Source organism: Ixodes scapularis, unplaced genomic scaffold, assembly GCF_016920785.2.
Source record: "Ixodes scapularis isolate PalLabHiFi unplaced genomic scaffold, ASM1692078v2 PGA_scaffold6__148_contigs__length_123643588, whole genome shotgun sequence".
NCBI lineage: Eukaryota > Metazoa > Arthropoda > Arachnida > Ixodida > Ixodidae > Ixodes > Ixodes scapularis.
In genome coordinates this window covers 19,023,912-19,040,390 of record NW_024609881.1, presented here as the reverse complement: position 1 = coordinate 19,040,390, position 16,479 = coordinate 19,023,912, and the positions used below count along the sequence as shown (strand labels likewise).

Here is a 16,479-nt window from a genome sequence, read left to right as displayed (position 1 = left end):
CGAGCCTCTCAAGCCAGTTCCGCCCCATGAGCAACGGCAATTTCTTGCCTTGGTTATCGACGACGATAACGGGCAGTTTCAAAGTCTGGTTTTCGTATGTGACGGAAACGTCACATTGCCCTTTTACCGGGATTCGTTCACCCGTGTACGTTTTTAGGTTTATCCGAGATGGCTCACACTTGACATGAGGGAACACGGTTTTCGCAACACTTTCAGGAACAATTGTTACAGCCGCTCCTGTATCAATTTGCATGAAAACGTCCGCCCCTTCAACATTGACTTTCACTTCATAACCCGAACGCACCGTGTTAAGGCAGTGATAGACGTCCAGTTCTGAATCGTCCTCCGAGCAGTCCACTGCATTCGCGTTCTTGGTTCCCTTTTTCTCGTTCGAGCACACCTTTTGCAAATGGCCTAACTTGCCACACTTGTGACACGTAGCATTCTTGTACCAACATTTGCTTGCCGCATGCGCCCTTCCACATCTTTCGCAAGACTTCTTGCTTTGCTTGTGTTTTCGAACGTCACGCTTATTGACGTTATCTTTCTGGTTCGCTCTTATCTCGTTCAACGACGCGTCTTTGCTTCCGGCGTGTATACGCTGTCTGTCGTGCCGCCTGCTCTTGATCCAATGCGATCTTGCATGCCCTTTCGAAGGTTAAGCTTTCTTCGGCGAATAGCGCACGTTGCGTTTCTTCGCGCCGTATTCCCGCCACAAGCCTGTCCCTCAGAGCATCTTGCAGAAACTGGCCAAAGTCACACTTCCTTGCCAAATGCTTTAGCGCTACAATGAAATCTTCAACGCTCTCCTGTTCCTCTTGTACACGTCTGTTGAATTTGCACCTTTCCGCTATGACCGAGCTCTTCGGGCTATAGTGGTTTTTCAGCAAAACTTTCACTTCTTCGAACGACTTATCTCCCGGTACTGCCGGTACGACCAAGCTTTTCAGAACTTCGTAAGCTCGAGGTCCTATAACGGTCAAGAACACCGCTAGCTTCTTTTCTGGTTTGATGTCGTTTGCGCTAACGAAGTGCTCGAAACGCTCTAAATACGAGTCAAAATTCTGTTGTTTTTCGTCGTATTCGTCAAGCTTTCCAAGAGGTGCCATATTTCGGCAAACCGACGGTGTACTTATCGGTTGCTGGCTTCCGTCCGTCGTGTCCGCTCCGTCCGTCGCCCGCTTGAGATACGATGACTGCGCTGCTTTGGCTGTCGCTGTCCGTTCAGTTGGCCCCGCTCGTATGGTGCTCGTCTGCTGCCGTCTGCGACGCTTCCGCTGGGCAGCGCGGGTGCGTTGTCATCCTCGTCGCCAATGTGATAACTTGAGCAGACGACATTCCAACGGGCAAAGAAGGCTTCTTTATTGAACGTGCTATACTTGTCACGTGACATCCGTGACCGGGGTGCGCACAGCCGATGCGCCGTGGTGCGCCGTGACTTGCAGCGCCACGCTGCTACAATTTGTTCAAAACCGAGCTATTTTAGAGCGCAGCTCTTAGGGGCCCGTTTCCAGCTTGAGCGGCGTCGGCGTCGCCGTCGCCGTCGGCGTAACCGCGCGGTGCATCATGGGAAATGTCCCATAACGCACCGCGCGAGCCCCCCACCGAGGTCACGTGACCTCGTGGGGGGGCACGTGACCCCCCCGAGGTCACGTGACCCCGGTGCATCATGGGAAATGTCCCATAATGCACCGCGCGAGCCCCCCACCGGGGTCACGTGACCTCGTGGGGGGCACGTGACCCCCCGAGGTCACGTGACCCCCCCGAAGTCACGTGACTCCCCTGAGGTCACGTGACCCCCGGGGTCACGTGATCCCCTCCTCGAGGTCACGTGACCCCCCGAGGTCACGTGACCCCCGCCGATGTCGCGTGACCCCCCGATGACGTCATCGTCACTGATGACGTCACCGGCATCCACATCGTCATCGTCATCATCACTAGTGACGTCACCGGCATCCACATCGTCATCATCACTGATGACGCCACCGGCATCCGCATCGTCATCGTCATCATCACTGGTGACGTTACCGACATCCGCATCGTCATCGTCATCATCACTGATGATGTCATCAGTGACGTCACTGATGTCACCGGCATCCACATCGTCATCATCACTGATGACGTCACCGGCATCCGCATCGTCATCGTAATCATCACTGATGACGTTACCGACATCCGCATCGTCATCGTCATCATCAATGATGACGCCGTCAGCGACATCACTGATGACGTCACCGAGATTCGCATCGTCATCGTCATCATCACTAGTGAAGTGATCAGTGACGTCACTAATGACGTCATCGGTACCCGCATCGTCATCGTCACTGATGACGTCATCAGTGACGTCAGTGATGACATCATCGGCATTGGGGGCACGTGACCCCCAAGGTCACGTGACCTCCCCCTGGTTAGTTTAACCCCCCCCCCCCCCCAGTGCCCTTCCCTCCTCAAGAGCTGCGCTCTAATTCGGCGTTACAGGGAGTTGTAAGCGGCTTTCACTTTTTTTGTAATAACATTTGACGTTTTCGTTGCAACAGCTCGTATATTTATGCACAGCCATATAAATCTTTTTTTTTCTTTGTTCGCAGCAATATATGGGTTCGATATATCTGTACTCGCGAATCTCGTTTCATTATATCGCAGCAGTATGATTATAAAGATTAATTTGCGGTGCGTAAGCTTCGTGTCCTTGGGAAATCCCCTATTTTTAGAAGTCGTTTTCATTGAGCGAGGAAAACGTCCTTACGGCACCAACGGCGTAGAAGTGAGTTTTTATTATCACACACATGTATCGCAGGTTTCACACCAACCTGTCGACGTTGGTGTACGCGGACCAGTTCCTTCAGCTGTCGACGTACATTCCCTCCCGCTACGTGTACGGCGTCGGGGACGTCAAGTCGCCACTGCTTCGTAGCACCGACTGGCAAAAAATCACCCTCTTCAACGTCGGACGATCCCCCACGGCAAGGACCTCAACATTTAAATTCTCAGTTAACGAGTACTTGTTTCATCGCGATGCCTGGAACGCGTCTTCGCGTATTGTGTTTCCATCGTCCGAAAAAAATGGTTCCTCAATTTGCCCCTTGTGACGTCATAAAGGTGTGATGCGCCGCACTCCGCGATCCAGGCGGTGTCAGAGCAGTGGTGGTGGATGTGGCAGACGTGTCTGATTTGCGGCGGGTCGCTCTCGAGTTCAACGGTACGCAGAAGCATAGCCTCCTATATACTGACAAAACCTGTCAGATCGCCACGAGAAGCGGCCGCCGGAATGGAAAAGGGGAGTGGCAGACAACCGTTGAGAGGAGAGCCACGTGACTGGCGCCCCGCTGCGGCGAAACGCCGAAACACACTTCTCCCGAGCGAACAAGCGTGTTTCGAGTCCTCACCGCTGCAAAAGCTGTGCACTGGCTTCCAGGTTCCCTGACGAATGGCTCTTCGATGCTCTGTCCTACCAGATCCTCGAGCTCTAAATCTGCGACCGGGCACTCTATGGCTTCGTCGTTGAACTGCCAGGCTTTGGGAGCATAGAAGAGGCTATGACAGAAGTTTGGGCAGCCAGGGTTGGGACGCCGTGACGTCAGCGACACTCGCATTCTCGTGATTTTTTTTAAGAAGTTCTACACGCAACAGCCAGGATCGCGACACCCGACAGCATGACACACCGGCTCCTGTGACGTCAATTGTTGTCTCTTCGGGATCTCTTTGCATGCATGGGCGGAACTGGACGCTGAACACACCATTCGGGGACGCGTTCTGGGTATACCGTAGTTTTATGAAGATGCTGTTACTCCAGCTCATTTTACTTTAGAGGGAAAACTTCAAATCTTAGGACGGGAACCTACGACTGTTTAAATAGGGGTACACGAGGGACGCCACGTTGTTTCCCCTCGGTCGCCGTGCCCGCTCAGAAATGGCTCTCATTAATCTGACAAGAAGTACCTTGATTTAGAGGACTGCACGATTATGTTCGTTCAACGCGCATTCTACCCAGCCAGGTTCGTTGTTCCTTAGCAGACAATAAATGGAAACTTGTGTTGTGCATGAACTGCGAACAAGGACCAACAATATTGCGGCCCCTGAATGCTTCCGTTACATCAGGGGTCTAAATACTCCGGCCCGCAGCCAATGAGCGTATCTGTCGTCATAGCAAAGTTGCTTTCCATTCTCGTAATAGTCAGCTCTAAACATCCGTCTGTCACATTCACGCAGAGTAACTGGATATTTATTCATTGTAATGAACGAGGAGCTCGGCGAACAAAGAGATAAAAGAAACGTGCCGACATAGAAATAAATTCGACTGTATGTGTAACAATGTGTGCAGCACGATAGTGCAAGACATCGTACTAGCGTCACGCATGGCGTTATTTATATATTTTTATATTTCTCGAAAGCAGTCATTTTCTAGAAAATGTCCTTATCATATGCCTAGCTACCCCAGATATGTCAACGTTGAAACTACTTCTCGGACTAGTGTTTTATGGTGCTTTGAATCATGCGAAATTGCCAAACGTCTGCATGGTGCATCCTTGCAGTCAGAAACTTTCAAGCAAAAATACTCGCAGCGAAAAGCGAAACAAGAAAACTGAAATAATTACGAGTTTTTCTCTTTGCCGCAGGAGGGCAAAAATCTTTACAGCAGCCATCCGTTCATGCTCATTCACGAAGAAACAGGCGAAAGCTGCGGCCTCTTCCTTCTCAACAGCAACGCAATGGGTAAGGATTGCACTTTCCGTAGACGGTGACAGGTTAAAAAAAAAATGAGGCTCCAATGCACGCTGTGAAGGTGCTTGGCTAGCGAAGCTGTCGTATCACCTGCAACGATTGCCCACTGCACTATACCAAATGCTGCCGCAGATCGTATCGCCGTTTATTTTCGCTTTGCCATCTCGTCGCATTCACGCTGTTTTAGATGCGGAGCATCTCTTGCTCGGGTCTATGTCCCGCGGCGTCGTAGTCCGCACTCACACTACGCATGCGCAACTCTCCTCCTTTCCTCTCTCCAACAGCTGCGCGTTACTCTCTCCGCTCTCTCTCTCTACCAGCTGCGTGCACTTCGCGTGCGTTCACTTCTACTCACACCGCGCGCGCATGCGCAACTCTCCTCCTCTAGTCTCCTCTCCTTCAAGTGTGAATATAAACAGCGGTAGCTCGCGTTCAGTTCACCGCTGTTGACTCCACTCCGTTCTTCCGATGAAGTGTGATGGAAGCAACCGTCCCGTCAGTTAGTGGGTTGGCGCAAGCAAGCGTCAGCACCACCCCACAAACTAACAGCAACGCTACGTCCACTGAAGACAAAGCTGCGCAGCGAAGGGCACGCGACGCTGAGCGCAAACGCTTGAAGCGAGCGGCAGACCCTGAACTACGGCAACGAGAAGCGGCGTCCATTCGTCAACGTCGAGCGGCGGATGCTGAACTACGACAACGTTAAGCCGCTTTTTTTCGAGAACGTCGAGCAGCAGAAACCGAGGTTCGGGACCGTGAAGTTCAACGTAAACGTACGAAGCGAGCGGCGGAACCCGATGCTCCGCATCACCCCATGGTTCCCCTCGGGAAGACGGTGTTTCGAGAGTCCTAACTATGCGTCGCCTACCCATAAGGGTGCTGCAACAACAATAAAATCGGTTGCTATACTCCGTTTCACCTTACGTCCAAGCGCGGCGGATGTTGCGAGCCATCGAGACAATTTAACGCCGTGTGGGTGTCATGTGACCTTAGAGAGGAAGCACAGCGAAGCGCGGAAAGCGTATCATGGGCTACGTTTACAGAACAGGATTTGCTAGGTTAGCTCGTGGGCGCCCGCTGCGTCCGGACATAAGGAGAAACGGAGTGTAGAAAGGGTCCTTATTTCGTATATGAAAGGCTAGTGACGTCACTCCCCACATCGCAAGCTGCCGTCGCCGCGGCAGCTTGCGCAACAGTAATCTTTACCGAGAAACGTATGTGGTGAGTGCTACGTGCTTCGCATTGTTATTAAGAGCGCCTTATCATCAGTTATGTGGTTCGGATGCTTGTTTTGTGCTTATTCTTTATTGAAACGAATGCTGTGCTGTATGTTGTGTGCGTGATGTATGTACTTTTCGCTTCAATCGCTGGAGGTTTTTTATGTTCTGTTGTTGTTTCTTTTTCGTGGGGACGACGACATGAAAAAATCCGAGCAACGAGTCATATACAGCTTCGCTGTAAAATCGGTAGAAGCTCCTCCCCCAGCACGCACTTTTGCTTTCCGCCGGGCTTTGGCTGAGCGTGCGAGGAAGTGTTATCATAAGCAGCTTGCGCCATCTATAAGGTTGCCCTTGGACTGCATTTCGCTAGAGCGAACGTTTTTCGGTATTCAACGAGATCAAAGGTACGCCTAGGTATTTGGAATTGTAGTTCGTCGCATTGTTCAAAGTTTTTCGAGCCAAGAGTAAAATAATGATGCGCAAAATGTACGTAAATTACAAGTGCTCCACGTCTATTCGATAGCTGGCATCAGTGTGCTCTTTTGTCGTAAAAGATCAAGAGAGGTAACGAATTTGGTCGTAAGCAGTCGGGAGTGTGTCAGCCAGTCTTGAATAATAAGAACGTTGGGACCTTTCGTCCGTCGTGTCCAGTTTCTTTTTTTTTTTTTTTTTATTTGTAACATCAACCAGATGGTTTATTTACTTGCTCTTTTTTCTACACCATAGTGATGGTTTTCTTGCGTAGCTTAATTGAGGCCAGCATTGAGCTCAGATTGAATAGGAGCGCTGCGTCAGCATTTTAAAGGACTCGTTTTTCACTGGACGCAAGTTTTAGCTCTGAACGGATGACCCATAGTTGGTGACAAGTGAAGAGTCCGGGAGAAGCTCCTCCCTTCTTTTTCAACTTTAGCAGAGCGAACACAGAAGAGGGGACAAAGTCCTCTCTGGTTTTCGCTCTGCTTAACTGGAAATGGGCGGGAGGAGTTTTCCCTATACCCTTAACCTTACACAGACTATAAATTCTGAGACAAATAATACGACGTCATCAGGTAGTTTTTCTTCCGGAAAAAAAAAGTGCAGTGAAAACGTGTACAAAAAAAAAGTGGAGCCAGATGTTAAGACCTTATTTGTTGTGTAGCTAGAAATGACTGACAGGAGACGAAAATTGATCATTATCGGCGACTCCAGTGAAATCGACGGCACCTGGTGGCTAGAACAAATTCTGTGGCAATAGGTTCGCTCGAAAGCCTTCTCGAACGAATGAGATCTTCATTGCGCCGGCTTTCTAAAGACGAAGCCGGAAAATTAGGTTCGAAAACACGCGAGGAAAATTGCCCTGTTCTCAAAGACAACTTTCTGTGAAAATTCATTCGAAGACGGAAACGCAGGCCCTGTCCATTTTGATAACGAAGATCTTCTCCTCGGAAATGCCAAAAAAGTCGAGATACCGCCATCTTCACATCGCAGCGCCTACTATGCCGTCTAACGGCTAACATCTGTAATGCTATTTTTTTTTCTCGGTGTAGGCAACGCTGTGAAAATGGGAAGGCTATGGGCGCAAGCTACCACTTTTTATAAAGGGTGCTGCCATTAGCAAGCATCCATTGGTCTATCCCTATTTAGAGGGTCGCCCTTGTCGGAGGCGCACTAGGGGACGACGGGTGCATCACTGGGGCGCGTGCTGACTTATGGCAGGCCACCACATTTCCTCCTCGAAATATCGAGGACGAAAAGGGAGGGACTTTTTGGTAGAAGTTCTACAACGAAGGTACATGCAAACATGAAATATAAAAACGTTGCACACGATGTACATATAATCAGAATCAAACACATAGAACCAGAAGAAAGATATAAGCAGTCTACGGTAACTTGAGATGTATGTATGTTAACTCTCAGAATTCGGTACGCGCCAGTGTTGCGGAGTTACCACCACTCCAAAGTTGGCATGATTCCGGATCATTCCGCCTTTCCGTGACCCCGGAATGGAATAGCGGCACCGCTAGAAGGTATGGAATGGGAATTGAATAAGGTGCAGTTGGCCGGGACTGGAGTAGAAATTAAAAAAAGCTTTGCGAGCTGTGTCGATGTGGTCAATGGGGCGTTTGAAACAGCATCTTTTTGTAACGGATGGCTTGGTTATCTGACAGGTTCATGCTTCATCGAGGATGAAAGTGGCACCCCAGTGGAGCAAACAAAACTGTAGAGTTGTAGGCGGACAAGGTCTCTTTCCTGGCGTCGAGAGACGCGAAAATATGGCTGTTGTGACCATGTGCAATCGCAGCACCAGTCGTAGGCCACCAGGCAGGGACAATGCCACACCCCCCACGTTTTTATAATGTGTGACTCCTTATTTCCCATGTATCTACTAGAAGTGGAGGACATATTGCTAGCGCGTCAGCGAGCGACCGCGTGCGTGGCCGAGTGGTTACCGCGCTTGACTTTCGCGCGGAAAGTCCAGGTTCGATTCTAGTCAGTGGAATGTTCTTTTATTTATTCTTTTAACATTGCGTTGTCGTGAGTTCGAGATCATTCTCGTCTGATCGAGTTCCGAATGTTTTAGCCGTCGAACATTCTAGGCCGATTGTTCCAGAAGCCAACGCGCATACATGAGGGGCTCCGCGTGGCGATCTGCAGTCAGTCTCGCCCCATCGTTCGACTCTGCTCTTACGCCCACTTCGACGCCCGCGACGCTCTTCTCTTGTCTTCTGTTTCCTTTTATTTTTGGGCACAAGTTCGCTCCATTAAACGTTTAGTTTCTTCAGTTATCACCGCCTCATTCGTTGTCATTCGTGACAATATACACTACTGTTGTTTTGGGAAGAAAATAGGTTGTTTGAGGTTTTTGTTATCTGCTACAAAGCTTTTACGCTTGGTCGCGCGATCGATATCTGCAGTGCCACCATACCAATTGCCACTGTAAAAAAACACCCCGTTTAAAGATGGGTGGTTCTCATTTGAACCCGTTCGCATTTCTACCTTCTCGTTTTTACCTTCTCATTTCAACCCAGCGCAAAACAACTTCCGCGTTTCTCCCTTGCTTATTTAAACCGTTCTCAAAACAAACTTTCGGGTTTTGACCCTTCTCAAAACGACTTTTCTCATTTTAACCTTTCTCATTTCAAATTTTCTCAAAACATACTTTCTGGTTTTGACTATTGTCAGAAAGACTTTTCTAATTTTAACCTCTCTCATTTCGAACCCAAATTAATCCAACATCGTGATCTCGCAATCTTTCTGCGGTATTTGTGGAGAATTCGGGTAATTAATTGGCTTCAAGCCCTTGCCTGTGGCACCGGCGACCAAAAACGCGCCAGCGGCGTATCACGTGACCCTCTCCACCCGAATGCAAAGCACAATGAACTGGCGTTTTTATTTGACTGGGTCGCGAGTGAGGTCTGTTAACTTCTTCTTCGATCATTCTATGGTACCATGAGCACGCTGCATACCCCAACAACATAAATTACGACTCTTTGAGATATGTGTAAATAGAAACGGCACAAAACTTTTCAAAATATTTGCATTACCACAGTCCGTACAGCTGACAGAATATTAAAATATAAAATCAATGAAAGGGCAGATGTATAAATCAGTGTGGTGCTGCCCGCACGCGCGTCAAATTTCAATAAACTTCGCTTGGATTTTCGATTAACTGTTGCCACGGAGGCTTGCCACTGTCGCTTTCCATATTCTGTTTACTGTTAGTAGAGAGTTTTAGTAGGTCGTTCCCATGACTCCGATAACGATACCCGATACTCCGCCACCGCCTCCCTTGCGCATGCATAGTATCGTTATCGGGGCTATCGGAACGATCTACTAAAACTCTCTAGTACCTTTTTTGGAATCCTCAGTCTTCTCATTGTAACCACCCTCCTTGAAATTGCAATGCGTGTTAAAGTTTCAAACTGCATCACTATGCATACTTTTTTTTCAGCGGTGTAATAACTTGTTATCACAGAGCTGTAAAATAAAGTGATGTATGATGCAGCCTGTGTCTCAGAGCAAACATATCTTGTTCAGGCTGGATAAATTCTTTCATAAATGATGACTTTCTATGAAACATAAATTATTTTTCTCTTCGTTGTTTTTGCTATCTTGTCTCAGAGCACAAAAGGGTGCCTCTCTCGATGGCTTCGTTTGCCACTCGAATCCGCTATTTGCCGCCTCAGAGGGCATTGTTTCGTTTGGTTCCCTATCCCGATTCGGATGTGACGATGCCGGATACAGTCTGGCAGACAAGCTGCACGACCTCTTGGAGCTCGGGAAAACTTCTGTTGGTAAATTGCCGGTACAGGCCTGAGAAGCGCAACCCGAAAAGCTTGCACCCGCCAGTCTTTGACCACGCAAACGCCCTTGCCGAAGATATGGGAAAACTTTTTTTTCAGGGAAAATGACCACCCGAATTGGCCATTACAAGCAATAACACACGACTAGCACAATGATCCATCCGCCCCACACGACGACATCTTAACGACATACAGCGACAGAAGAGAAATGAAGTACCGAATCTTTGCTAGCACTTTTGAAACCACGTCACGATGTGACCACGTAGCTACGTCAATAGACTCGGGGTGGCACGCAGACGTAAGGAAAATTGTTTTATGTGCTATGCAAGAGATGGTGCCGCTTCGCTTCACCTTCAACCTTCATCCTCAACTGTTTTTCCTTCTTTCTATACCTCACTACGGTGTTCAAATGACAACGGGTTCAAATGAGAAAGGGGCGAAACGCGAAAGGTTAAAACGCGAAGGGCGTTTTGCGAATGGGTTCAGACGAGAAGGGTTCAAATGAGAATGGGTTCAAATGAGACGGGTATAAATAAGAAAGGGTCGAAACGCGAAAGGTTAAAACGAGAAGGGCGTTTTGCGAATGGGTTCAAACGAGAAGGGTTCAAATAAGAATGGGTTGTTTCGAGATACACCCTTAAAGATAACTTGGGGAACTGTATAGGCGATAGCCCCTGCAACCCAATAAGAACGTCGGAGCAGGGCACCTGACACCACGTCACGGGAGCCTTTGTGTCACTGCGCTGCGCCAAATGCCGGCCTTGAGATATCGGCTGTCGTCTGCTGGACAAAAGTCGTCTGATGCGAAACCAACCGACATCAAATGAACGTCCCCCCCCCCCCCCCCCCCCCCCGCAACACTTCCGTTGTCTAGAGTTAAGAGCTCTTCGGAAAAAGTTTGTGAGAAACCTATCCGCTAAATTTGCCGGTGAATCTGTAGAGGGCGCTAATGCCAGGGTGAAGTTTTGAGGGGCGGTCACTTACAAGGCTGAGATTGTACAAGCATCGTTCACAAGCCACGTTGTTCTGGGGAAAGAAAAGGTTAATCCGTATTAAGTATCGTTCAAAAGTAGCATGTCCTTGTCTTTCTTCCATGTCGAGTAGCGTAGTGTGGATGGAGATTCAACCTAACGAGTCAATTGCGGTTAAAAGAAAGAAGAAAAAAAACCTAAACTACATTTTGCCGCTAACAGCGCTGTTCCTGTGTCGGTAAGGAGGCCTCCGTGGCCTCGACCATGGAGTGATGTCACGTGCCTGGCTTCGACGCCCTCATTAGGTCCTGGGGGCCACAGTCTCCACAGTTCGCCAAGTTATCGTGAAACGGGGCATAGCACTAGGTGCTATTACCACTCGGCTTAGTGCAATCGATGCTTTCGGGACGTGTTTTGCATATACCTTTTTTTTCAGTTGACTATGCGTTTGATCACGCCAGCTTTACGCTGACCTCATTTTCTGGCAACTTACATGAAGCGGCATTTTTTCACTGTTCGGAATTGGAAGAATAAAATGGAACGGTTCAGCCATTCAAAAGTGGGAACGGGCCCATTGTTTCCATTCCCAAAATTTTAAATTAATGCAATTATCAGAATATACAATTCCCTGAAAAAAATGTTGGAACGGGATGGGGGTGCGCATTCCGCAATACTGCTACGTGCATCTTGAGAGGTGACGCGAAAAGGCTTTTTCAAACCGCCTTCACATGCCATAAAATTATGGCATGCCTTGCGAGTTAGATTGAGATCGTTTGCTTTGACAAATTCTAAACCCATCGTCACGACTGACGCTAGCATCACGTAAATCGAAATCCGTCAGGTTGATGTGAAGCAGAAAAACATCGCAGTCGCACACTTGCTGCGGCTCACTGCGCTTATTGCACCGATTCGGCGGCTGTGCTTTTGCATGATAAACCAATTTGAACACAGGAAGTCGACGCAGTGAAAGCCTTACGACCGTGGATCTTTAAGCTACTTACACTGTAAAAAAAAATCTACTAAAAACTAACTTAGTCATGGCGTAGTTCGCTTTGATTAAGCACGACGTGCTAGACAACACACCCTCTCTAGGTTTTTTAGGCATACCCTTGCAGTTGAATACCCTGTGCTAAGGGTTGTCCGAACAGGACACGGCAATAGCAGTGCACGGCTAAAAAGAAAAAGCGCGCGCTTGTTGAAAACTGACGGTTTCGGAGCGCGTTTGAATGGCAGTCTAAACCAGTCCGCAAAATGTCGTCCAGAAAAATCTGGGTGGGAGACAGAACCGTTTTTTATAACTCCCGCAGGCTGGAAGAGAGGTTTTGTCATAGATGAAGAAAGAATAAAACAATTAAAACAGGGACAACACAACCACATCTTTCAACTAGCAACAGACGAGTAAACTTTCAACAGCGAGCAGCCGACTATACCCAGTAGGAGTAGGGGAGAGAAGGGGGAGAGAAGGAAAGATAAGAAACGCAAAGTGCAAGTCAGGGTGGTAGGGTTATCTCGGATTTTGAAAATTCAACCTCAGTTTTCGTCAGCAGGAGGGAAGGGTTTGACACGTTTTTTGCTGTGGTCATGGCGAATTATTCAATGATTTCCCTGCCGAATCTGCTGTCACGCCCCCAGGATTTTTGTGTCATCAAAGGGGGGATGACAACGCAAACACGAACGGGCATGTATGACTATGGGATGATAAGAATCTGGAGAGGCCTTAGAAACTTCGTTGTGATGTTTGCGGAGTCTGTGATTGGTGCATCTGCCGGTCTGTCCTATGTATTGATGGCCGCAGCTTAAGGGGATGGAGTAAACTTTCTTCTCTTTGCATGGAATGAATTTCTTTTCGTGTTTGACAGTGCAGCCAATCGGAATCCGGTTGTTGTTCACTTGTTGACAGAGTTGTTTAAGACGCATGCGGCACGAGAAGACAACATTCGTGTCGAACTTTGAGGCAATGGATTTTATCCGGTGGGCTGAATTGTGTACGTAAGGAATGACGGCGAATCGGGCTTTCTTTTTTGTGGCTGGTTACTGGGGATCAGGCCCGCGAATCATCCTTTCCATTACAGATCGGAGAAGGTCGACGGGAAACCCTGCCCTGACAAGCCTCACGTGCTGCAATTTGAAGCTATCTTCTGAAAGATGACAGCAAGACTTCGTGAAGGATGAAGAAAACAACGATTTGATGACACCGTGTTTTACGACTTCGAATGGGCGCTAGAAAACGGTAGGATAGGTTTGGCAGACCTTTGTTGAAAGGCCCAGCAGAGTCCAGTGGCACTGACATGAAGCCGCAAATCTAGGTACTGAAGACCTTCATTCGATGGTTCTCCCTTCGTGAATGTAAGGCCTGACGAACAAGCGGAAAAAACAGCGGTAATGCTATCTGGAGAAGTTCGAGCAGGATGAATGATTAGGTAATCGTCTCCAAATTTGAAAACATGGCAGCCAGGCGCCGAGATGTCCAGTTGTGCTTTTATAGCTCTGTCAACGAATAAAAGGAATACTTCACTGAGAACAAGGCGAGACATGAACCATGCAAACTCCGTTTTTTTAACGGTAGATCCCTTTCTCATGTTAGACTAAGGTGGACTGGAGATATAGATGAATCAGGTCCACGAATCCAGCAACGGAGACACCGGAGGAATTCTGAAAATCCACAGCTCCGTACTCAAAGATGGCGTCGGAGATTGGGGCAAGCAAAGCGGTAGGGTCTAGATTAAAATACATGCCTTCTATGTCAAGTGAAAAAATAGAGTGGGGCAAGGAGAAGAAATGTTGGGAACTGATGACAGAGATGAGTTCTATTGAGTTAGACACTCTAAAGGGTTGAGGGAGGTGGATGCAGGACAGATGCTTTTGTAGCAAGAGCCCGAGCTGCTTCTGCCAACAACCCTTCTCCGACACAATACTTCAAAGGGGAACTCCGGTCTTATGTGTTTTTGCAGTGAAGAAAACTGAAAGGTACTGCTTCACTGGACTACTAATGGCGGTCTTTAGGGACGACAGGTTCAAAGACGAGAAGAGTTGTTTAGCTCTTGACCTGAGGGTCCCAGACGGTCGCGATTTCAGTTTGAGAAAATTCTTTGAAAGGGCGGCGTTCACCTTATCTCCAAAATCTCCCTCCTCTAACACAACAAACACACACGTCTTATCGGATTCTAACAGCTTTAGGTGTTCTTGACGAAGCTCTTCAACAGCGGCGAGTAGAGAGATCTTGCCTGGCTTGGGGGGTGGGTGGAAGCACACGGCGCGGATGGGGGAGCCGAGGAAATCTTGCCTCTGTGGTTCTGAAATGGCGGCGACGACTTGATGTACTGAGGCGAGTTGATCAACGTTCTTAGTAGGAAGGTCTGGAGCGAACTTGGGGCCTATGGAGAGCAATTCCATGGTATCGGACGAGATAGCAGTTTTGCACAACAGGACTGGCGGTTCAAACTTCGTCTCGTTCAGCTTACGACAGGAGGCAGTCACTCCACCAATCACTTCTTTCCATGAAGCTTCAAGGAGCCGAGAAGCGGCGTCGACGATGAGCAAGTACGAAGGATGCGAGCGGAAGCCAGGGCCAAACAAGTTCGTCATGCGGCTGGGAAGGACCCTCTTCAGAAGGTGGAGCTCTAGGGATATTTCTTTCCTCGATATCTGCATGATGCGGTAGATGGAGGCCCAGGTGTTACAGTGGAATCCAAGGACGGAGGCCACTCCAGGGTGAGGGAGGCTCTTGCGTAGGTGCAAACCGAGCGAGCGGAGCCTTAGACGAAGCAAATTCATTCTTGAGATGAAGCAAGCAGCCTCGAAGAAGGAAGCCGGGTTGAAGATCGGTGGCTCGCAGTTGGGACTGGAACGGTACATGGCTCAGAATAGTAGGTATGCTTGGGAGAAGAGCGTGTTGGTTTAAGTCATGGATGAAGGAAGAATAAAACAATGAAAACAGGGACAACACAACCACATCTTTCAACTAGCAACAGACGAGTAAACTTTCAACAGCGAGCAGCCGACTATACCGAGTAGGAGTAGGAGAAGAAAGTTTACTCCATCCCCTTGAGCTGTGGCCTTTAATACATAGGACAGGCCGGCAGGTGCACCAATCACAGACTCCGCGAACATCACAACGAAGTTTCTATGGCCTCTCCAGATTCTTATCATCCCATAGTCATACATGCCCGTTCGTGTTTGCGTTGTCATCCTCTCTTTGATGACAAAAAAAATCCTGGGGGGCATGACAGCAGATTCGGCAGGGAAATCATAGAATCATTCCCCATGACCACAGCAAAAAAACGTGTCAAACCCTTCCCTCCTGCTGACTAAAACTGAGGTTGAATTTTTAAAATCCGAGATAACCCTACCCCACTGACTTGCACTTCGCGTTTCTTATCTTTCCTTCTCTCCCCCTTCTCTCCCCTACTCCTACTGGGTATAGGCAACTGCTCGCAGTTGAAAGTTTACTCGTCTGTTGCTAGTTGAAAGATGTGGTTGTGTTGTCCCTGTTTTAATTGTTTTATTCTTTCTTCATCCATGGCTTAAACCAACACGCTCTTCTCCCAAGCAGAGGTTTTGTCTGCGGATGAGTGTGGACGAGGTATCCAGCGCACCGGCGGCGGGCGGAAAAAAAAAGAGGGGGGGGATTCAGTATCTGCAAGTTTTAGTCCGGGCTCCCAGAGCAGGAAAACGTCACCATTTCACCATTTGCTGGTTGGTTTGGACCACCGTTTAGTTTTCAGACTTACACCGCGCAAACAGCACGGCTTTCCTTCTCGCCTCCTCGCTGTCGTGTCGTTCTCTCTTTTTTGTCGTTATAATGAGAATTGACAACAAAAGCGGATATATATTGACGACCGCCTACAGAGCGTGTGGTGGCTTTCCATACCCACGAGATGAGCACGCTCCAAGCCTCTGTCCAAGGACGTAGGTAGAAGGTAGCGTTCCCCACGACAAAGAGGATATCTGAAAGCGGACTGCGACGGGAGGAAAACTTTCACTTTCTGTAGAGCAAATGCCGTTCACGACATCTACTGTGTGCTGTTCGGACAGCCTTTTAGCGGTGCATGCAATCTAATGCACAGGGTCGAGGGTGGGTCGATTTGATTGAGGTTACAAAATATAGCAAATGTTTGCAAACAAACGCTGGTCTACCCACACGAGGTGCCGGCACTGCAAATACAAGTTTCTCGAAAAGTGAAGCCTCTGCGCCATGTCGATTGCAGCGCCACCGCAGCGTTTTGAAGTCAGCGCAGCGTATTGGTGTATAGGTGCCGTTCTATGCTTTTTTATCGGCAGACA

The 16,479-nt window shown here is 48.5% G+C and overlaps 1 protein-coding gene across 1 annotated transcript; it reads right to left on the bottom strand.

Annotated features, from left to right (window-relative positions):
• Nucleotides 1-408: 408 nt before the first annotated feature.
• Nucleotides 409-1,173, bottom strand: LOC115330456. The gene has a single exon (XM_029992282.3). The coding sequence runs from the start codon at nucleotides 1,107-1,109 to the stop codon at nucleotides 540-542; it is 570 nt and encodes a 189-aa protein (XP_029848142.2). The 5' UTR covers nucleotides 1,110-1,173; the 3' UTR covers nucleotides 409-539.
• Nucleotides 1,174-16,479: the final 15,306 nt, after the last annotated feature.

Bases quoted from the DNA above. Each gene is read 5' to 3' on its own strand.
- LOC115330456 (XM_029992282.3), bottom strand. From the start codon at position 1,109: ATGGCACCTCTTGGAAAGCTTGACGAATACGACGAAAAACAACAGAAT.